The 23,402-nt window shown below is 43.9% G+C and overlaps 1 protein-coding gene across 1 annotated transcript in view; it reads left to right on the top strand.

Moving 5' to 3' along the window:
* Positions 1–23,402, top strand: part of AFF3 (ALF transcription elongation factor 3) — a 502,728-nt gene that overhangs the window by 465,235 nt on the left and 14,091 nt on the right. The window contains exons 15-19 of the mRNA XM_081264786.1: positions 781–905; positions 4,728–4,932; positions 6,257–6,384; positions 16,257–16,320; positions 20,151–20,287. Of these exons, the coding sequence (XP_081120912.1) occupies positions 781–905; positions 4,728–4,932; positions 6,257–6,384; positions 16,257–16,320; positions 20,151–20,287 (659 nt within the window). The remainder of the gene's footprint in view (positions 1–780; positions 906–4,727; positions 4,933–6,256; positions 6,385–16,256; positions 16,321–20,150; positions 20,288–23,402) is intronic.

Genomic DNA, 23,402 nt, shown 5'->3' with positions numbered 1-23,402 from the left:
TCCTGCTGTCTCCCGGAAGTACTCCTCTTATGGACTGCCTTGCTATTGCACCCTGACACATGTCACACAGTCATGGTGATAAGGGTCCAGTCCAAGTCCCCTAGTGTGAAAAGGTACTTTAAGATGTTACCGGCTGGGAATTGTGAACTAGAAGTAAAGCATCTTGGCTTGCCATCCACAGAAGGTGCGGCTTTCAAGGTGAAAAGGTGCAGACCCGCCACCACCCTTACCCCAGTAAGCCCCAGGAATATGCATTTTTTGTACCTTATCCTGACGCCTTGAGAGGCCAGGATGGGTGATGCTCAGGCTACAGTGTGGGTTCAGAATAGGTTTGCTAGGGGGGCTGGGGCTGTAGCTCAGTGGCAGAGCGCTTGCCTCACATGTGTGAGACGCTGGGTTTGATCCTCAGTACCACATTAAAATAAATAAATAAATAAATAAAGCTACTGTGTCCATCGACAACTAGAAAATATTAAAAAAAGAAAAAAATAAGTTTGCTAGGGAGAAATAAATCCTGAGCAAGTTGCAACATTAAAAATGTCCCCTCCCAAATTTTGATCATGACATCATGCCCTTCTTCTCAATAAGCTGTCAATACTAAACCCATCCAGGTTTCCTGAGCTGTTCAAGCTCAGCCACTAGTACTCAGGTTCTCTCTGAGAGACACCCCCGCCCCCGCCCAACCCTGAGGCCTTGCTCTTTGGAAGTGTCTTGGAGCACACACCATGTAATGACCCCTCAGAATCCAAAGCTGATTGGCTTTTGCTTATTTCCACACAGTGTGACAACGAAGATGACTACAGGGAGATGAAGAAGGCCCAGGGGGAGAAAGAGAGCTCTACTCGACTAGCCAACTCCGCCAGTAATACTCTGTCTTCAAACCACTGCAGCATGAACATCAACAGGTACGCATGTTCCCTGAAAGGCGGGCGTGAGCCGGAGAGGTCTCTGAATCTGAAAGGCAGGTGCCACTCGGAGAGAGAATCCCAAGTTTTTGATACGTGCTCTGCCCTTAGTCTTCAGACTTAGTTTAACCTCAATTTTGTAATTATGCTCAATGTGGACTTCATGTCATACTCCCAATAGCCATGTCAGGCCCTCCTCTGTGACCGAGACCAGTTACTAGGTGCACACAGCTCTGTGCTCCCCAAACACATTTCTTCCCCCAAAAATGTAATAACTGAATTTTCAAGTCAGTGTTTTAATGGTAGCTACTCAGGGATTTAAGAAAATTAAGGGAACATTAAGGGTAGCTTAGGGATCAAAGAACATTAAGGCTATTACAAGGATAAGGAATGGGCTCTCCAGTGCTGCCCCTAAAGGCCCCCATGTAGACTAAAATTGTGGAATTCAAAAGGATCTGTGCTTCCAAGGTCAAGTAGCTACCCAGCATCTCCTCTGAAGGGGTTCTGCATGGCCCCACTATGCACCAAACCCTTCTGTGATGAATAGCTCTTTAGCAGGGCACGGTCCGGAAGGTTCTCTATAAGCCAGGAGCTCATCATTCACCGCAGAAGCTCTTTCCATTTAAAAACACCTCCACAGAGAAACAGCTTTTGCTCTGCGCTAACACCCTCACTCTCCCCGACTGTCCACTCAGGGTTTTAAAGGGGAGATTAATGTCTCAGCACAACACATAAAAATGTAAACCAAAAGGTTAAGGAAAGATATAAAGCAACACTAAAACTGGGAGAGGACATTGGAGAGCAAGGGCCCAGACGTGCGGGCCCACTGCGTGCTCAGCTCCCCCTGGGAAGGCAGCCAGGAGGCGGAAGGTCTGCATAGGAGGGACAGCGTCAACCCTCTGTGCAGAGGGATGGCATCCCCAAATGTTGTGAAAATAATGAACGGGAGGACTGCAGCCTCAAATTACCTAAGTATGTGATATGCACCGCTTTGTTCATGCATTAAATAACTTCCCTGGCTGATCTCGTGGTGACTGTAGTTGTCAAGTAGTGTTGAATATAAATGGTATTTCAGGATGCCTCTGGCCACTGAAAATATCCATGATGTGTGATTTCTACTGGTGGCCCAATGGCAGGCATTGCTAATAGGATTCCAGAGTACCCGCTCCTCTTGTTTCTATCCCTTGCTTGTAACTAAAGGAAATATTCCATTTGAGTGAGAGGTTAGTGAAAATGAAGATGTAACTTTTTGCCATCCAAGTTTATGGACCTCAAGTTAAAAAAAACTCTTGCTGTAGTGACTTTGCCTGGCAGAACCTCCCAGCTCTGATAGTTCTACTTATGTTCAATTATGCCACAGTGTGAGTGAAATTTCCAAGAGGTGGTCTGCATATCTCCATAACTACTGTCAAGTTTTTATTTTTTGGTTTTTTTTAATTGACTTTATTTTTTAAATACATGATACTGGGATGCATTACAATTCTTATTACATATACAGAGCACAATTGTTCATATCTCTGTATATAAATATGTTCACACCAATTCATATCTTCATACATGTACTTTGGGTAATGATGTCCATCACATTCCACCATCATTGCTAACCCCATCCCTTCCCCTCCCACCTCTCTGCCCTGTCTAGAGTTCCTCCATTCCTCCCATACACCCTCTCCCTACCCCGCTATGAGTCAGTCACCTTATATCAGAGAAGACATTCAGCATTTGTTTTGGGGGGATTGGCTGACTTCACTTAGTATTATCTTCTCCAACTCCATCCATTTACCTGCAAATGCCATGATTTTATTCTCTTTTATTCCTGAGTAATATTCCATTGTGTATATACGTGTCACATTTTTAATCCATTCATCTACTGAAGGGCATCTAGGTTGGTTCCCACAGTTTAGTTATTATGAATTGTGCTGCTATAAACATTGATGTGGCTGTGTCCCTGTTGTATGCTCTTTTTAAGTCCTTTGGGTATAGACCGAGGAGAGGGATAGCTGGGTCAAATGGTGGTTCCATTCCCAGATTTCCAAGGAATCTCCATACTGCTTTCCATATTGACTGCACCAATTTGCAGTCCCACCAGCAATGTATGAGTGTGCCCTTTCCCCACATCCTCACCAACACTCATTGTTATTTGTCTTCATAATAGCTGCCATTCTGACTACTGTCAAGTTTTACTGGTGCCATCAAATGGCCCCAGAGATGGGTAATTGCCTTTCCCAAAGAGCTCCAGAGAAGGTTTCTTTGGTCAACTAGGAATATATAAATTTGAAATATTTTTGAAGAAGGAACAATCACATGCCCAGTGACAATATTTAACATCATACTCTGATTTTTCATGCACACTAAAAAACCATGAAGTATATAAAATAATAGACACTTAGAAATAGGTCTTTTCCCCTCATGTTTCAAGAAGCTAGTGCTCTCAGGCTCTTCACATCTCATATACCATCATCTTCACCATCCCTAGATGAGCTACTTTGGAGTCACCTGAAGCGCTTTCCTAGAACATATTGGCTCACTGCTTTCTGAGTTATGAGACACACACTGCTTCTAGAACCAGAGGTTCTGCCTCCACACCTATCTATTTATGTAACATTAAGAAGCTTGGCTTTGTCATTTGTTCTACAGGCCTGTATAATTTCTCCACCATGACCACCAGCTAAGGAAATTGCTTTTTGAAGTGACTTTAATGGTTTGTTTGCAATGATAATCAACACGTGCAATTAAGAGTTCATGACCCCAGGAATAATGACTAAATCTTCATTAAATGGCGTGACCCCTTTTTTTTTTTTTTTGTAAACTGACTCTATAACCATCTTAAATTAACAGTGATTGAGTTTATTTCTGGCTGATATGTCTGCCCCCAAACAATACTTTATTTTTTCTCCCGAAGTAATGCAGGGATTCCTAACAACATAATATCCATTGCAGAGACTTAAATACAAATGAATCCCTCTTTAATGATTGATTGTGGAGAACATTATATTCAAGAATAGACAGTTGTTTTGAAGATAAAATAAAGAGCTAGGAATCAGAAGTTGTAATTTCTAATAACAGTTTCTCTGTTCTGTGTTTACTCTGATCGATGCCTGGGTAATTGGGAAGCTCAACAATAGAGCATCGGCACTCTGCTTCACAGAATGCCCTGTGATTCTGTTATTTTCTATCTAATAATGAGTACAAGCTCAGATGTTGGCAGAAGTCCTTGTAGCAATGGAGAACTCATTTGTCACTGTTGATTGACTGTCCCATTACTCTATGCTTCAGCTTATAAGGAAAAAAAATTGGTGATTATTTTGAGATTCTTGGATGAAAAACTTGGAACATGCAATTCCATATTATTACTCTTGGCCACTCCTTTTGATGCTAACTCCAGAATTACTCTTCATCCTACCAGAGTAAGAAACAATGAGCCAGGCCTGGTGGCACATGCCAGCAAGCCCAGCGACTCAGGAGGCTGAGACAGGAGGATCATGAGTTCAAAGCCAGCCTCAGCAACAGCAAGGCACTAAGCAACTCAGTGAGAACCTGTCTCTAAATAAAATACGAAATAGGACTGGGGATATGTCTCAGTGGTTGAGCGCCCCTAAATTCAATCCCCGGTAGCCCCCCACCAAAAAAGAAAGAAACAGTGAGTGAGATTGGCTACTGTTTGTTAGGGTCCTGTGGCCATAAGGTCGCTCCTGGTGTAATAATTACCAATAAATTTCTTCCTACCTGCAGGTCTTAAAGGGGAGGTTTGGTCATGGGTAAGTACTTACCTTTCCCTATGCTGACTGTGTGATTTTCCATTACTGTAACTTACTTTTTCAGCTTGGCAATACCAATAAATAAAAATGAAAAAATGCTCCGATCGCCCATCTCACCTCTCTCTGATGCATCTAAACACAAATATTCCAGCGAGGACTTAACTTCTTCCAGCCGATCTCATGGCAATGGTGTGTTCACTTCCTCCTCGTCCAACAAAAAGTCTAAGGCCACCGACAGCCAACTGCAGTCCCATGCCGGGGACCTCACGGTAGGTGTATTCCCCTCCTTTCCCACATAGAATCAGAATGCAGTGGTACACCCTCGCCACACCCTCTGTCCCCAGCTTAGGAGTCTCCCCTCATTTGGGAGGTTCTGCAGAGAATCCCTGAAGGAAGCTTTTGGAGAGACCTGGCAGAGGAGAGGACTCCTTCAGCCTTCCTCACAGAGAGCAGAAGAAGAATAAATTCATGCAAAAAGAAATATCAGGTCTCCTCTGTTTATGAAGCCTCCTTGCAGGATTTCAAACTCCAAAGAAATACCATCCGGGGGAAGAACAGTTGGGAGTTTTGAACCAACCAACCTATATATTGGGAAAACTTCCTTATCCCATGGCAGAATTAAATCTGAGATTGAAACTATATCAAAATCTGCAGGTCTCACACTCCACCCTTATAGGCCAGTGTCCCAGCCACAGTGGGGGACACCCAGAACCACCCCTTTTCCAGTAGTCTCAGGTGATGCCAGCACTTCCCTGGGGAGGAGCAGAGTCTCATGGATAAGTTTGGGTGCACAGTTCCCCCCCAACCCCTGACTCAGCTGCAGGGTGATCTTGGCCCTAGTTGTCTCATCTCGGAGCCCATTTCTTTATCTGCAAAATGATGCTGATAAGATTGAAAAGAGGTAGAGCTGGGTTTGGTGGTGCATGCCTGTAATCCCAGTGGCTCCGGAGGCTGAGGCAGGAGGATCATGAGTTCAAAGCCAGCCTCAGCAAAAGCAAAGTGCTAAGCAACTCAGTGAGACCCTGTCTCTAAATAAAATACAGAATAGAGCTGGGGATGTGGCTCAGTGGCCAAGTGCCCCTGAGTTCAATCCCAGGTAGCCCTCCCCCACAAAGAAAGATTGAAAGGAAGTGACTTTCTCTTAAGACCCCAGCCCCTCTGGGCCCCTACACAGCTAACACCATAGGTGAGCCCCTCTTCCCAGCCATGCTGGCCTCCACTGGCTGGTGGCCCTGGCGCACTCATCTTCCCAGGATGAGTTCATTTTGAAAAAAAATAACCTTCAGGGTATGTGTATAAAGTAGATATAAAAAAATGAATTTCATCTTTAGAGTTGGCCTATCCCCTAGATCTCTCATTATGTTTATGCAAATATTCCAAAGTCTAGAGGAAAAAAAATCAAAAGATCCCAAACACTTCTGGTCCCCAGCATTTTGAATGAAGGATCCTCAAACCATATTTCTTGTTCTTTATTGAAACATAATAACCATCAACTCTGAAGCACAAGGTAGAGCAAAAAGATGCTCTTTTAATGGTCACTCTTCCAGCCAGGTGGCGAGTGTCTCAACGACTCCTATGTTGTTTGTTGTTTAGAAAGCGACTCACAACAGTGCTGAGCACGGTCTCCTCCACAGCAAGACCCGGCCACAAACAGAGCCCTGGTCTCCAGGCTCCAGCGGCCACAGGGACTGCAAGCGGCAGAAACTGGTCTTCGATGATATGTAAGTTTGGACTTTTTCTGAATATGGTGAGGGGCAAGAGAAAGTAGGAGCTGGGCAAGTAGGAGACACGTGCGTCTCACCCACAATGCGCCCACTTCCTCTCGCGTGGCTTGGTCATTTATATATCCCTTTGAAAGGGGGCCGGAACTTTGAATGAAGAGACAGAAAGACCAAGCGGGAGGCTCCAGAAGAGTAGGGAGCTGAAGGCAGGAGAATTGAGAGTCTCTAAGGCCCTGGAGCTGGACCGCTGCGAGTTTTATGCTATCAGAAAGAAGCGTAGTTTTGGTATTTTTTTATTTAGAGACAGGATCTCACTGAGTTACTTAGGGCCTCTAAGCTGCTGAGAATGAGTTTTGAACTCTCAATCCTCCCGGCTCAGCCTCCCGAGCCACTGGGATTATAGGCATGCACCACTGCACCCAGCTGCCATATTCTTTAAAATGATTCTTATAGAAATATCCTGTCTTCTTTCACCTGGTATGGCAGCTTCCATCAGTATAAAAGTAGAAGAAAAACCCAGGTGTGGTGGTGGCACACACCTGTAATCCCAGTGACTCGTGAGGCTGAGGCAGGAGGATTGCAAATTTAAAGCCAGCCTCAGCAATGGAGAGGCCCTAAGCAACTCAGGGAGACCCTGTCTCTAAAAAAAAAAAAAAAAAAAAAAAGAAAAAGAAAAGGACATTCTAGAATGCTGGTGAGAGACTGAAAATAACAAATGATGAAATGATGCTGGAGGGTATTTAGGCTCTTAGGGGAAAGCTGGGTGTCAGGGGAAAGCCTGGAAGGTAGAGGACAGGGTTCAAGACTGACTCCCGTTTCCAGTTGGAGTTGACAGCTGGAGTTGACAGCTGGAGTGTGGAGTGCACCTCTGTATGGGGCAGGAAGTTAGGCCCTAGGGTGCGGCAGCTCCTGCCCTGGGGTCTGCAGCTGACTACGCCCACTGGAAGTCAGGAAGCAGAACAGCTGCAGACATCTCTGAATCCTGATTTCCCTAGAAAAAAAAATAATGGCAGTGGGGACTCCCAAGATCCAGCTAGATGACAACTCACGGGGTGTCACCTGGGGAAGTGCAGCGTGCACAGAGGGAGTCTGTCCAGCCTCACCTAAGCTTCACCCAGAAGGTCCATTTCCCTGAGAAGTGTGAATGCTGAGTCTTAGTCTTCAAGTATAACATGGACTTTGCTAACCCTAATGAGGATACCGAGTCCTGGGGTTGAAAACCAAAATCACATTTTTTTTCTCTGTTTCACTGAACAAACACTTTCCAAGATAACTCAGTTTCAGGAAGTTTAAGGGCGGCCCAGGAGGCCCAGGTGTCTCTCCTTCCCAGGGTACTGCAGCTGCGCCCCAGTCCCCATGCACGCTGTCCTCGGGTGCTCACCACCTCCGTTCCCCTCATCTCCCCTTGCTAAGCAGTGTGGGAGGTGGTAATTAATCCCCAGGGAAGGCACGGAATGGAAGTACATTCAGTTCTTCAACTCCGTCTATCATCTGAGTTTGATAGTGTAAATTACTCAATTGTTAGAATTCCACTTAAGGACAACATGGAAATTTGCATTCAGAAGTTATAACCTAGCAACGTGATCAAACCGAAGAAGCATTAGGCAATGACTGAGGTGCTCAAAACATTGACAAACATTGATAGGCTGAGGCAGGAGGATTGCAAGTTCAAAACCAGCCTCAGCAATTTAGCGAGGCTCAAAACTGAGCAAGACCTGTGGCTCAGTGGTTGACCGCCCCTGAGTTCAATCCCTGGTACCAAAAACAAAACACCAAACACTTTCAGGGGGATGGGTTTAAAAAATATACTTATGGAAAAATAGATGCAAGGAATTTTCCAATGTATGCACCAGAACACAAAAGTCAGAAATTGCAATGACTAAATGGTTGTACTCCAATCTGCAGTTTCTTGGGCTCTTTAGAAGAAGAAATGTTTCCCAGTCTGCTAGAGTCCAGGCTGATATAATTCTGTCACTATACCAATGAAGAGGTTGTTGTCATTTGCTCTGCACGTTAGCAGTAGTTATAATTTTTCTGGCTGATGACTACAGTAACATTGTTTCTCCTTTTGTAGATAGAGAAAAAAATAGAACCAAAAAGTGTTCTTCCTTCCATATCCACCATAGGGAGAGAGGAGTGTCTTGTTCCTATTGCTGTGTGTGTCCCAGTGGATTTGAAATCTGTAACAGTGAAATGCACCTCAAACAGCCACTCCTGGACTGAGCTCAGAAAGTTATAGGGAGCTTGAGAAGCAAAAATAGGCACTGTGTCTTCCTTTGCATGGTGTAAATAAGTGTCCCCCAAGAGACCACAGTCACCTGAAATGGTGTAAAATGTCTCCCAGGTTCACTTGCTGGGTATTGAGTGCCTGCTAAGTGCCAGGGACAGGGGTGGGAGCCTGGACCCAATGAATGATTAACTCCCAGAACCGTGGGAGAAAGGGGCACGTGGGTGGGCGTCTCGCTTCTCTCTTGCTCCTTTTTCCTCCCTTCCTCCTCCTCTGCTCTTCCCTTTCTTCCTTCCTCTCCCTCCTCCCTCCCCTCCTCCTCCCTCTTCCCCTTCTTCCTCCTCCCCCTCCTCTTCCTGCCTTTCCTCTCCCCATTTCTCCTCCACCCTCTCTTCCATCCATCTTGTTCTTCTTCCCCTTACTTTTCCTTCCTCCTGCTCCTCCTCCCCTCCCTCTTCCCTCCTCCCCTTTCCTTCAGACCCTTCCTCTTCCCCCCTTCTTCCTGCTCCACCTCCCTCTTTCCAGCACCAACTTCCTGCCCCCAGGGCCTCCAGTTCCTGTCACTTTCCTCGGTTTGCCTTCACTGTGTCCTTAGCAGTGAAATGACCAGAGAGAAGCCGCCAATGGACTAGATGATTAATGCCAGGCTAATTCAGAGCTGATGGAACTCCAGTTATGGTGATCCAAAAAGTAACAGATGCCACACTGTCATTTAGTTTTTAAAGCCACACCATGTAGCTTTTTTTTTTAAGTAAACTCATCTTTTCCTAATATAAATACTTGTTAACGGTTGGATAAACATGCAATTCAGACAACAGCTGAATCCAGTGAGCTGTCAATAACAAGTATTGAATGAACACAGCTGAATTATAAATAACCTTCCCAGAGGGAATGGCGGGATATTTTTCCTTCTTTTTCCATGAACCTACATGCAGGTAAATTTAAATTCATGGGCTTCCAAGCCCCTTTTCCTATGCTACTTACCAATTAAACAGGCACCAGTGTGTGCTGTTGGGATGCAGACAGAACCGAAGGGAATAACACTTGTTTTTAAAACAGGATCCAGGTCAGCGTGTTCTGGTAAGTTGCAGCCTCCAGTTGGTGATGGTGTGACTACACCTCCTCCCCCAACATTAAGTAAATGCATGAGATTCACTATTCCACAGCCACAGTATTAAAGTGACACTTAGGTGATCACCAAACTTTTGTTTAAAAAAAAAAAAATCTTTAAGAATTTATGTCGGGGCTGGAGATGTGGCTCAAGCGGTAGCGCGCTCGCCTGGCATGCGTGCGGCCTGGGTTCGATCCTCAGCACCACATACCAACAAAGATGTTGTGTCCGCCGAGAACTAAAAAATAAATATTAAAAAAAAAAAGAATTTATGTCAATGGGCTGGGAATATAGCTCAGTTGGTAGAGTGCTTGCCTTGCATGCACAAGGCCCCAGGTTCAATCCCCAGCACCATTTAAAAAAAAAAAAAAAGAATTCATGTCAATGAGTGACATCGCTTGATTCTGCATAAGGCCGGGACACTAGCCTTATTAACACAAATCCATGAGCCATAAATCACTTGGCATCATAATTAGTGATGGGAGACTTCTTGGCAGGGGAAAATTGAGAGACAACCACTGGGTCATGAAGGCTCCGTTCAGAAGTCCTGAATTCACAGAGCTCAATGGTGAGATTCTTGGCTAGGAATCTAGTGCCTGCATCATGCCAGCCATATTGCTGTTAGGAGCCAGCAAACCCAAGGCCAGAGCCTCCTGCTGCTCCAAAAGGATGTGCTTCTCTTGCCCATCTTTCACATGGAAGAGTCAGTCACGACCAGCACAATCAGCCAAACCAACAAACGTCCCATCTGTCCCCAAGGTGCCAACAACAGAAGCCCAGCTCCCCACCCCCCACCCCCAACACTGAGAAAAGACTCTCTGGCCACACAGGAGGCTGAAGGCCATGGGCATGTGAAATGTGACTGACAGGAAGGAATGGGGACTTGACATTTGTAATGTAATTATGCACAGCAGTTTCAGAGCTAAAAGGATTTTAATTTTATAGAGGATGGGAAGAATCCCGAATGTAAAAGGTCGGATCTCTTGAAGCATGATTTAATCAAAGGAAACCAATTGAAATCCTTGAGTAGGTGATATTACAGCCAGGCAGGGTCCCCCCAGGGGGACTTACCAGGGCATTGCTGTCCTGAGGGTCTTTCTTTCCCAAGACTTCAGAACTGGACCCCACCTTTTTATTTTCCTGATAAGCCTTAGTACTAGTCTTTGTTGTTCATGGATAATTGTTTCCATTCTGAAATCTCTCTTTCAAGGTCAGGTCCTCATTTTGTTCTAACCAAAACAGAAAGAAAGTGGGGGGAAATAAGGACATTCAGATCTCTCTGATTGAAATCTGAGCTCTTTGATCACTTTTAAGATATGGGAAAACTATTCTATTTTTTAAAATATTTTTTAGTTGTCAATGGACCTTTATTTTATTTATTTTTATGTGGTCCTGAGGATCGAACCCAGTGCCTCACACAGGCTAGGCAAGCGCTCTACCACTGAGCCACAACCCTTCAATCTTTTAAAATTCATACCCAGAGAAGAATAAAAATGAGATCAATAATTCTCCATCTCAGCAGAAAGTTCCTTTTGGTTCAATAACAGAAGCTCTCCCCTGCTTAGCCTCCTGGAAGGGACACACAGATTCCTGTGCATGGCAGGAGGATGTGACCTGTAAGAAACAGGACCAATTATGCTCCTGCTTCTGAGAAGCCAGGTTCCAGGCACTCTGAGGGCCCAGCTAACGTCAAGGTTGGAGAAACACCGCGACACTGGAATCCTTGCTGACTAAACATAATCTACCTGCATCCATGGGGAAGTGCCCGGAAAGCCAGCCTGGCTTCTCAGGATCCCTGACTCCAAACTGTCCCATCAGCAGTGACCACCTGGGCCTGGGGGCGTGACTCAGTGGTGGTATAGCACCGACACAGGAGGCCGTGGAGGCAATCCCCAGCACCAAGAAAATAATAATCGAATAATAGTGATCCCTGAGTGCGTTGCCAACAACTGCTTACCCTCTTACACTTTCTCCTTTTGGAGAAAGCACCTCCAAGCTTGGGACACAGGAACACCTCTGGGGCTTAGACAGTGACAAGCTGAAATACCAAATGTCAGATGACAAATTCATTTGGTATGCCACGGCCCCTTTGTCTGATTTGGATCTCAGTCTGCCTAAGAAATCCGTCCAGATTTCTGCCACGCAGAGAAACCTGTGAGTTCACACACTTTGGGCTCTCGTCCCTGCCCGTGTGCACAGAGCCGGCTGGCTCTGCTGAGCACGGCCTTTCACAGAGGTAGGAATTACTGAGCCGTGTGTGCCAGCCTCTCTGTGGGAGATCATTCAGCTCGCTCGCTCTCCGCCAGAAAGCAGAACAGAAAAGCAAGGTTGCTTTAATACTCCTGTGTCAGAAGAAATATCAGGGGTGCTCACATCCTGCTGCTGCTCAGATCCAGGGCCATGTGTTATAGGTGGGGGTGGAGGGAGGGTGAGGAGAAGAGAAGAGAATAGCCTCTTTGGATCAAGTAGTAAGGTCACTTTTGTCCCAGAGAGCTCTTACAACAAACATGCATGTGGATGTGGCTTCACTAGGGCCCCAGAGCTACAGAGTATAAGATACATGGTTACATTTATGATGCTTAATTAAACTTTGATTAGATTCGTTGATGTATCAACATGAAATACCATCACTGTGAGAAACAATGTGAAGAATTTGATTTCATAAATTTTCTTAAAAAAAAAAAAAACTCTAGATCTTTCGCATAAAAACAAAAGAAGATTGGCCAGGCATGGTGGTGCATGCCTGTAATCTCAGAGACTCAGGAGGCTGAGGCAGGAGGATCATGAGTTCAAAGCCAGCCTCAGCAAAAGCAAGGCTCTAAGCAACTCAGTGAGACCCTGTCTCTAAATAAAATACAAAATAGGGCTGGGGATGTGGCTCAGTGGTCGAGTGTCCCTGAGTTCAATCCCTGGTACCCACCCCCCCCCCAAAAAAAAATAAGACTGGATGAAAAATCTGTCTGAACACTGAGATGATTAGGGTTGCTGCCTGTGTTATGTCATACTCTGTACTGCCACCACAGTGGTAGTGATTTTACTTTTCCTATTAATGATCTATTGCTGTGGGAAGTGACACCTTCATGCTGGCATGCATCCACTGACGTGCTGGACAATCCGGGTGACGTCCCATTGGTCCCAATGGCTTTCTAATGATCTGATCTAGGAGCGTGGCACTAGAAATCACCTGAAGAAGAAAATGGGCCAATCATCAGGCAATCTTCAGTGAGTCCGTATAGCGAGCCTGCAGAATGAGAATTCTAACAAATGTGTTTGTAAATGGCCCCCAGATGGTATCTTTCCCTTCAGCAAGTCAGGTTACTGCTGTAACTGCCCAGATAAAGTCAGAAAATTAGATGTGTTACTTATCTCTGTGTACTATTGAGAGTTTGTGACTCAGCCGCCATGTCAGTTTTTTTTTAAATGCATTTATGTGCCGCAGATAAAGAACAGCATTGATTAAAGAACCTGTATTAGGGATTATAAACCGCTGCCATCTATAAAGGCAACTTAGAAGGCTCGGGAAAACAAGGATGCCCTAGCTTATTGCCAAGAAAATCTTTCCTGAGAACAAAATGCATTTGAAATGACGATCTGTTCATGACAAGGTCTACAAAACAGGCCAAGAAGAAAATGACCAAACTTATATACTAGAGTGTGGAGCACATAATGATGTGGAGAATTTCCGGTTGCCATGGAGACGTGCTCTGGCTCATCACCCCATCACAAGGCACCACTCTTTTCTGAGCTCAGAGAAAAGTCGATGCCATTCAGGAAAGACTTGTTCACCTTCTGTCGTGTGCCTAAAAGCACAGGATGGGGAAGACTGAAGAGGTCCACAGCCCTGTCCCTGCTGAAATTGTATCAGCCACCAAGTTGTTCATAGGCAATGACCATAGCCCTCTGCAGCTTAGAAGGCAATTAAATACCCAGAAATGTAGTGCAAACACGAAGTGCTCTATGAGACCAGGAAAGGCAGAGATAAACATGGACCAGTGACCAGAAGGACCCATGGTGGCAGTAGAATTTGAGGGCAGTAACTTTTGGTTCATGGTCGATCCTTGGTGAAGACTCAGTTAATAAGCAGAGAGCACAATATTCTGGGCAGCAGGGAGAATAAGCAAAGCTTCTGAGACAGGGAGAGCAAGTTATTAAGACAGTGGGGAAAGCAGCCCAGAGTTTGGCCAAGGCTGTTGGTAAATAAATGATGTGGTTAAGGGAAGGATATTAGGTCCCTGAACTGAGATGTCACCTGAGAGGCCCTGGAGATGGAGTCAAGGTCTGTGAGCAGGATGGCAATGTAATGAACACTATTGCAAACAACATTGGTCAAGGGGTGAAACTCAAGTTAGATTGCAGGCGAGTCCATCTAGAGTCTCAGCAACCTGAGAGGCCAGGAAAGCCTGGACTTGTGGAGAATGTGGTCTTGCCAGAGGAGAGGAGTGCTTACAGGGAAGCAGTCAAGGCATTTGGCAACAAGGGGAAATGGGTGAGAATTCTGGAACTCTCCCCCTGAGCAAATAGGCTTTGGGACCCCACGTGAAGCTCAGGAATCAGAACTGGGCTTGGGCTAGAGGTGGGGGTCTTCCATGTCAGGAGATGAAAACCAAAGGACAAAAAAATAAGTAAGTACAGAGGATCCGAGGGCAGTGAAACTGTTCTTTGTGATATCGTAATGGTAGAGGCATTTTACATTTGTCCAAACCTATAGGATCTACCACACCAAGGCTGAACCCTAAACTAGCAACTCTGGGTCATGATTGTCAGTGTAGGTTCATGGATTGTAGCAAGTGTGCTGCTCCTAGTTTGGGATGCTGATTCGTGGAGGAGGCTGTGGGGCAGAGGGCATAGGAGAACTCTCTGCTCAATTTTGCCAAAAGTGCTCTAAAAAAAATAAAGTTTAAAAAACAGAAGCAAACAAGCAGTTAACAACAAAGATAAATTGCCAGAGCTGTTTTCAAAGACCAAAAAATCCATATGTGAACAAGGGTCAACACGTGACCTAAGAAGGAAAAAACCATCCTGTTAACGCAACTCAAAAGCCATTAGAACAGAAGCAGCATGTGGGTGCAGATGTAATAGAGAAGGCAGAGCCGCTGGCCTCACCCACCCATGGGAGACCCACCCAAAGGAATGGCACCTGTCAGACCTGCAGGGGGACAAGAGTGGTGAAGGAGCCATGAGCCAAGGACAGGATTAAGGAAATCCTACAACAATATTGCCACTTCTTGTTTGTGACATGCTAACACGACAGTCCCAGCTTGTTACCACAATTCTGATATTTTTTAGAGAAATAGAAGATAGAAAACCAGGTCCTTTTCTTGCTTCTGTGATTTTTTTTTTTTTTTACCCATAGCATTATTTGCTATGATTCTGATTTGTCCGTGAGTGCAATGTTTAAACCAATCAGTGTTCATTGTCATGGTATATATTATGTTTCTAAGGGTTTTGACCTCTTTAAATAAAGGGAAGCTCTGGTTACCTGATATCACAGTAAGGCAAAAGACCCATTAGAACCTGAAACAAGATAATTCAAAATAAGCATATCACAATAGGTTAAACAGTCCAGGATTAATCTCCCTTCTTACATCATACCCCCATTCAGGGATTCCTGGCTTAGATTGCATATTCATGAATAGGTCAGGTTTATTGATTACATAAAGACCCATATTACAGATAAAGTTTACAATGATGGAGACTAAAGCATATAAATTTTATTTTTAAAAATCTGTCAGATAAGCCTTTAAAGGTACTGCCTGACAAGTGCTTTAGTGTAACCGGGGATCATTACACATGCTCCGATCAGTCTCAGGATGAATTACCTTTGTCTCCCGGAAGAACCAGTGCTGACCAGGATTATTGCTTTAATAATGCACATTCTGCTGTTAATGTTTACCAGCTAGCTAATCAGGGCTCCAGAGAATTCATGCCATGTTTGCATTATTACAAGGTAGACATCATTTTACAATTAACTTCATTACAACTGGAACACAGTCATATAGCATTACATTTTTTTTTCATTTTTCACTGCCAGGCTTGAAAATAATTAAATATATACACATACAACTCTAGGTAGCACTTATGCATATAAATGATCCTTATATCCATAAGGATACATAAATATTCTCACCCATACGTATCCATGCAATTATTATGAGGTATATTTACAACCTTTAAGTTAAAAGGGATTGTTCCGTGTAACTATTACATGAAATAAGATTTTTCACTGTTTTCTTAACCACACAATAAAAAATCTGAATCACAAATTAGGCACTGGGGGACCATGCTAAAACCACTGTAAATGTCGACTCTCTGCACATATTGAGTAGGCTCTGAATTGCTAACTTAAGAGAAAAATAATCACAGTGTTTTACATACAGGCAGTAATTTGGGAGTGTAAAAAAAAAAAGGACTTCATTCCATATTAAGCAGAGTTTTTAAATTGTGCTTTATGTTTAAGCAAAAGAAAAGAATATTTTCAAAAGATCTTGCACTTAAGCAATAATGACGTCTTATATCACTCTCTCCTCCTCTTAGGCCTCGCAGCGCAGATTATTTTATGCAAGAAGCTAAACGGATGAAGCATAAAGCAGATGCAATGGTGAGACCCTTTTCTTTCCAGATACAGTCCTCCAAATTACGTTTGTACTGCAGCTTCATCACTGGGGCAGTATAGCTGGGTAATTATAAAATCTATTACAGGGATGGCTGGGCCTGTTAAATGGAGAAATGTTTATATAATCAAGTGCTCATAGCCCAATAAATTATGACTTCAACCAATAATGTCTGACTGGGAGAAAGCCCTGGATAAATGAGTATTTCAATTTAACCCTAAGGTTTGAATAGTAACTAGAGCCAATAGAGTCAGTGGGTGGTAGTATTTTTTTTCCTTTAGAAAAAAAAAAATCCAGATTTGCATTTTCCTCTCTTGTTAGCTTGGCCAACACTTGGCTTAGTCCCAGGATCAAATTTCTTTTCAAAAAAGACTCATGTTCTTCATGTGCATCTGCTACAATGAATGCTTCCCTTGAACTATACAATGCAGAAACTATTATGTGCACATAAAACCCTAAAACCATCATGATTTGATGTTTTCAAAGAATAACTTTTCTTGCTTGAATAATCTCCTATTTTGGAAAGCTTGAAGCTTCCAGGCAAGAAATAGAAAACTTTCGGTTTTGTTTTTCTTTCTTTTTTTTTTTTTTTTAAGAGTTCGTAGGGTTGTTCCATCTTAAATGCTCATCCAAAAGGACCCCTTCCTACCTAGTAATTCCAGTTTTATTCCCCGCCAGTGTTCATAACGGACATCAACCAGGGTGTTAAAGATGAAAAGGGCATTTTAAACGATTTTTCAAAGTATTATTCCAGTGTTGAAGGTATTTGAACTGTAAAAGTCCCCCTCTCCCAGGGCTACCAAGGTCACCCACCAAACATTTATTTGTACAAGGCCCACTGCCGAGGTACACTGGTGAACAGAGAAAATGTCCATTGAGTGTCGAAAAATAGAGAAGAGAAATGGAAAGAGAGTTCTTCCCCACAGAGTTCCCCAATGTAATGGAGAGTTCCGGTCTTCTAAATAAACTGATGGCATGGCCCCTATTGGGAGACACATCAAACTTTTAAGCAGAATGTTTTAGTCAGCTTTTTCGCTGCTGTGACTAAAAGACCTGACAAAAACATTTTAAGGAGGAAAAGTTTATTTGGGGGCTCACAGTTTCAGAGGTCTCAGTTCATAGACAGCTGGTTCCATTCCTTGGGGCTCCAGATGAGGCAGAACATCATGGCGGAAGGGTGTGGCCGAGGGAAGCAGTCACATGATGATCAGGAAGCAGGGAGAGACTCCACTGACCAGATACAACATATACCCCAAAGATATGCCCCCAAGGGACCTGCCTCCTCCAGACCCACCTTGGGTCACCACCCAGTTAATCCCATCAGGGGGGATTGAGTTACTGATTGGGTTAAGGCTCTCATAATGAAATCATTTCTTGTTGTTTTTTTTTTTTTAATAATTTAGTCTCAGTTTAATTGAAGCTAGGAAACATACTCCAAACTTTTTTTAAAAGGTTACTTAGTAAGAAGCCTCAACAGCCATACTGTGAAACAGTTTTTATCAGGCTTATTAGCCATAATCTATTTTTTTATTCTAATTATTTATACATGACAGTAGAATGCCTTTTGACACACCATTTGTCTGGTTGTGCATGATGTGGAGTTACACAGGTCAGGTAATCATATATGCACATAGGGTAATAATGTCCTATCCATTCTACTCTCATTCCTACCCCCATACCCCCTCCCCTCCCTTCACTCCCTTCTTTCTCATCCAAAGTCCCTCTACTCTCCCCTAGCCCCCCCTTATTGTGAATCACCATCTGCATATCAGAGAAAACATTCAGCCTTTGGTTTTTTGGGGGATTGACTTATTTTGCTTAACATGATAGTCTCCAGTTCCATCCTCTGAACTTTCTTGCATCGTCTCACACGTGAGCTTTTGGGGGACACCTCACATCCAAACCATAACACAGAATGAGATTTTCTGCTGTCTCCATCCTCCAGGGTTCACTTGCTCATCAGTGTCCTCTTGCCCCACCCTGCCTTTCCTACTGACTATCTCTCAAGTAACACTGCCCCAGCGAGGCCTGTCCCCTGCCAGCCTCTCAGCTCACCTGTTATTGCCAGCCACTGGGCATGTGCCCCTGCAGAGCTTCACGCTCACACACACATACAAGGTCTCAGGCACCCTCAGCATCTCCCATGTCCAGGCAAATCACACCATTCTTTCCCAGGCCCGTTTTTAGGTCTCCTCCCTGAAGCATCCCCAACCTCTCCACAGCCCCATCACTCACCCGCTTCCGTCCATCTCAGTGGTAGGGGACTCCTCCTTCTGCATTTTGTCAGTTAATCATGAACTGCTTTGCACATGGAACTGGTGTGTAGGTGCGTGTTTTCTCTGTCCAGATGTACTGTGGGTTTCTGGAAGCAGCTTTGTGTATCAGGTACACATACCCCAGAGTTGAGCGCTGTAGACCATGCTTACTGAATGAAATTATTTACTTACTCTGAAGGCATTGCCAAAAAAATGTTGCCTGTTTGGTTTTTTAAGCTGTTTAAAATTTTGACTTGCTAATGAGAAGCAGTTTTGCAATACAGTTCTGTTTTGTAAAGTATTGATTCTAGGGAGATTTTGTTTTATTTTTGTAGCAAGACTTAGAATAATATGTATGTGTCATTCTTTGAATATTGGGGAGATGTTGTGATCCAGACAATATGTAATTATCTTCAGAGAGTAGCCATATATGGAACCAGGAACTCAATGTGTAAGTTTAATATATGAGAATTTAACAATATAAAGCTGATTTGTGGCTATCCTTGTGGACATGGGGAAAGATTAACATACATGACTTCAGATAATCCAAAAAATCATATTTAGTGTCAATTTTCGACTTCATGTCTCATTTTGATGAAGCTGAAATGGTGCCTTGAATTTTATCTCTTCTCTTTTCCCTTCATCTTGCCCTTATGTGAGGTTCTCGCCATTAATGGAAAACACTTGAGAAGAGGAAGAGATGTAAATGTCATAAATGATATAAAAGATAATAACCAATGCTTTGAACTGTCCAAGTTTGCAGTGTACAAAAGAAAGTGTGGTTCAAAGCTAGGCATGATGGCACATGCCTATAAACCCAGCAACTCAGGAGGCTGAGACAGGAGGATCACAAGTCTGAGGCTAGCCTCAGCAAATTAGCAAAGACCTCAGCAAGTTAGTGAGACACTGTCTCAAAATAAAAAATAAAAAGGAATAGGGATGTAGCTCAGTAGATGCTGCATAGCATGGAAGAATAGGAATGAAGTTGCCAACCCTTTAGAAAGAGACAGGGACCATAGCTGCCATGAAGTCCTGAGCCTTGTTGATTGGCAGCTGTCCCAAGCCTTTGCCATGCTGTATGTGATCACATGCTCATTTCCCCCCAGTCTAATGACAATTCAAGAAAACAACTATTGAAGTAGTACAGCAGTCTTCCCTTATCTGAAACCACAGATAATACCAACCTTTATATGTACTTCTTTTTCCTATATATTCACCCTATGATAAAGTTTAACTTCTAAATTATATACAGCGATTAGCTAATAATAAAATAGAATAATAGGCGATGATAAAAAAAAATTTAAGCTTATAAAATGTCCACTTCTAGAATTTTCCATTTAATATTTTTGGGCTGTGGATGACCATGAAAAACTGAAACCATGGAAAAGCAAAATCGTGACTTCACGAGGGGCCTACCATCTCCTAGGTCTTTCTTCCCTCGGCTCCATTCACAGAATTCTGAAACTCACAAGTTGAGTTTCTCAAGTAAAGCATGTACACTGTCGGGCAACGGTGAGTGACAGACTCTCGTTAAGGGAGACGCTGTGCATTCTGTTGATCAGGTGGAGAAGTTTGGAAAGGCCCTGAACTATGCTGAGGCAGCCCTGTCATTTATCGAGTGTGGAAACGCCATGGAACAAGGCCCGATGGAATCCAAGTCTCCTTACACCATGTACTCAGAGACGGTGGAGCTCATCAGGTGAGCCGTGATTTCCTGCCGGGGTAGGGAGGAGCCTGAGGGAGGACTAGATGGGCAGCCAAGAGCATCCGTCTGTCCACCGCACCTTCAGCCACTGGAACCCCTGGCTGGGAGGAAGCTGAGTCTCGGTGAGCCCTGTTCTCGCCTAGGTTAGGAAAGAGTCTTAATTACAGTAGATGACTCTAGTTAACACTAAGGTATTACGTATTTCAAAACAGCTAAAGCAGAGGTTTTTGAATGCTCTCACTTTAGAGAAATAATAAATGCGTGAGGTGGTGATATGGTCACTACCCACATGTGATCAATGTCCAGTGTACAAATGTATCATACTGTCAAACTGTGCCCCACAAAGATGTAAAAACCGTCAGAAAGAGAAAGAAAATAGAATAATGTTGACCAGATTAGATCGTTATATCACATGTATGTACAAATACATAACAAATCCCACAATTATGTATAATTATAACGCACCAATTAAAAAATGGGAAAAAAGAAAAAGAAAACCATACATTTGTGGATTTAAAAAAAAAATGCTGAAAATCCATTTGCCACTTAAATCTGTACCTTTCCCACCAAAACTGACATTCTTCTTCCCCACTGAGAGCCACTGGGGGGCCAGGAGCTCTGGCAGGGGGTAGATTACCACAAGTGGGAGAATCCCTTCCTTCACCAGGGGACTGTGGGAAGCAGGCAATGATCCGAGAAGGGCTGCCTCCAAGAGGGGAACCCTCCCTCTCACCGGCCACCTCACCTCAGGCAGCGCCACCAGGGACCACCTGGGGCCCCAGGGCATACCAATATAGTACCAGCAAGGCTCTGAAAACTAAATTATAATTAGATCACAGCCCCAAAATAGCCCAAGGCTTGCCTGCTAAACCTCAACAGGATAACTGCTAAGACAAGAGATTTAAATAGGATCCGGAATCTCCTAACATAATAGCCAAATGTCCAGGAGACAGCAGAAACTCACCCGCCATACCAAGAACCAGGAAAATCACAACTGAAATGAAAACAGATCAATTGACATCCATGTCACGATGAATCAGATGGTGGAATTATCTGGCGAGAATTCCCAAGCAGCCATCCTAAAAATTCCCCAGTAAACAATTCCATTTCTCTTGCCACAAACAGAAAGCAGAAAATCTTGTCAAATTTTTATTTTAAAAGAATCAAATAGAAATTATAGTCCTGGAAACTATAGTAATAGAAAAATCCACTGGATGGGCTCAATCATAAAGGAGAGATAAAGGATACAATCAGTGAACTTGAAGTCAGAAAGTAGAATCTACCCAATCTGAGCAAGAGACAAATGAATAGACTGAAAAAAAATTTTTTTAAAAAGTGAAGAGGGCCTCAAGCACTGTGCTAGTCTAATTTCTGCTGTGCTAGCAAAATACCACGGACTGGATAAATGATAAACAATAGAAGTTTGTTTGGTTCATGGCTCTAGTGGCTGAGAAGTCCAGGATCATTGTGCTGGCATCCAGTGAGGGTCTCTGTGCTGCATTACCCCACCATGGAAGGGCAAGGGAGCCTGGGTAAAACAGGAAGGTGGCCTGAATTCCTCCTTTTTATCGGGATCCACTCCCTCAATAACTAACTCACCCAAGATGAATCCATTAGTGAGGGTTCTGCCTCCTTGAGGTCCCACCACTGAATACTGCTAACTTGGGTAATTTCCAACATGTGACTTCTGTGGGCACAATAACAGGAGATCCAACGTTTGTATCACTGGGGTCCCTGAAGGAGAGGAAAAGAGACTGGGACTGAGAGAGTGCTTGAAGAGGTGATGACTGAGCGTTGCCACGTTTGTCAAAAGACATCAACCTGCAGATCCTGGCAGCCAAGGAAAACCCAAAAAGGATAAGCCTGACAGAATGCAGGCCAGGACACATCGTGATTCTGTCCCTGAAAACTCAAGACAAGGAAATCGTGAAACCATCAAGGAGAAACAGCACATCAGCTGGGGGAGAACACCCACTCAACTGACCGCCCACTTCTCATCTGAAATCGGGGAGGCCAGAGGAGGTGATGTGACATTTTTTTCAAGTGTGGAAAGAAAGGACGAAATAGCAAGCTGTGGATTCTAGATTCAGTGGAATATTCTTCAGGAGCGGAGGGAAATAAAGATATTACCAGACTCGGGAAAACAACTGTTTGTCTCCGACAGACCCCCTTAGCGAGTGACTGCAGGACCTTCCTCAACAGAGGAAGGAATCTGCACACATCAGGAAGGAGAAGAGAACAGAAATACAGACCCATGCAATCAACTGTCCTCCTTTCATAAATCGTGTTTGATGATTGAAACAAAAATGATACCACCATCTGATTCTCAGGGTAATTATTTAGAAGTAAAGAAGATAACAACTTCCACACTTCACTCAAGGTGGTAAAATGTTGATACTGGTGAATTCTGTGAAGCATGTGAGTGTATTGTCACTCCCAAGAGCAACCACTGCAAATGCTCTGCACAGAGACACACTCAGAAACCGACAGATCTGCACATTGAGGAGATGAGGCCATGATAACGGACTGCTTCTTAAGCCAGCAAGCCAGCCTGCTATGCCGAGAGCTTCCTAAAACGATCTGGGTTAATCCCCACAACAAGGCTGTGTAATCACGGCATTAATTCTGTTCTATAGGTAAGGAAGTGAAGGCTTAGGGACATTAATACACTTAGGCTCTCACAACTAAGTAACTGAGCTGGGATTTGAACCTGGGACTCTCTGACCATTGCAATACTACCTCAGTTCTCTCTGAGAGTCTGCATAGGTGACCTGGCATGTTACTGCAAGAAAGCAAAGGCCACAGCCCCCCTAGTTCAGAGAAGTGAATGGAATTGTTTCTCATAATGCACATAAATAGAAGCCAATGTAGATTAAAAATGTACCCAGATCATTTACACTGCCATCAAGGTAAGAGTCACATAACAAAGACAAAGGGGTCAAGGGAGCACCCATCTGAGTACCAGGGGTACAAATTCTCCTGGAGGTGAGCCCAGAAGCATTGAACCTCACCTCTAAGTGTCACCACTCAGCCATACATCAACACTTGGATTAACGGGCGTGTTACCATATGCTTGACTAGTTCTTGAACTGCCTCCTGCAGCATTTGA

The sequence above is a fragment of the Spermophilus citellus genome (assembly GCF_964194105.1).
Source record: "Spermophilus citellus genome assembly, chromosome: 13".
Classification (NCBI taxonomy): Eukaryota; Metazoa; Chordata; class Mammalia; order Rodentia; family Sciuridae; genus Spermophilus; species Spermophilus citellus.
The sequence above is the reverse complement of the archived record's forward strand: the minus strand, read 5'-3'. Positions and strand labels throughout refer to the sequence as shown.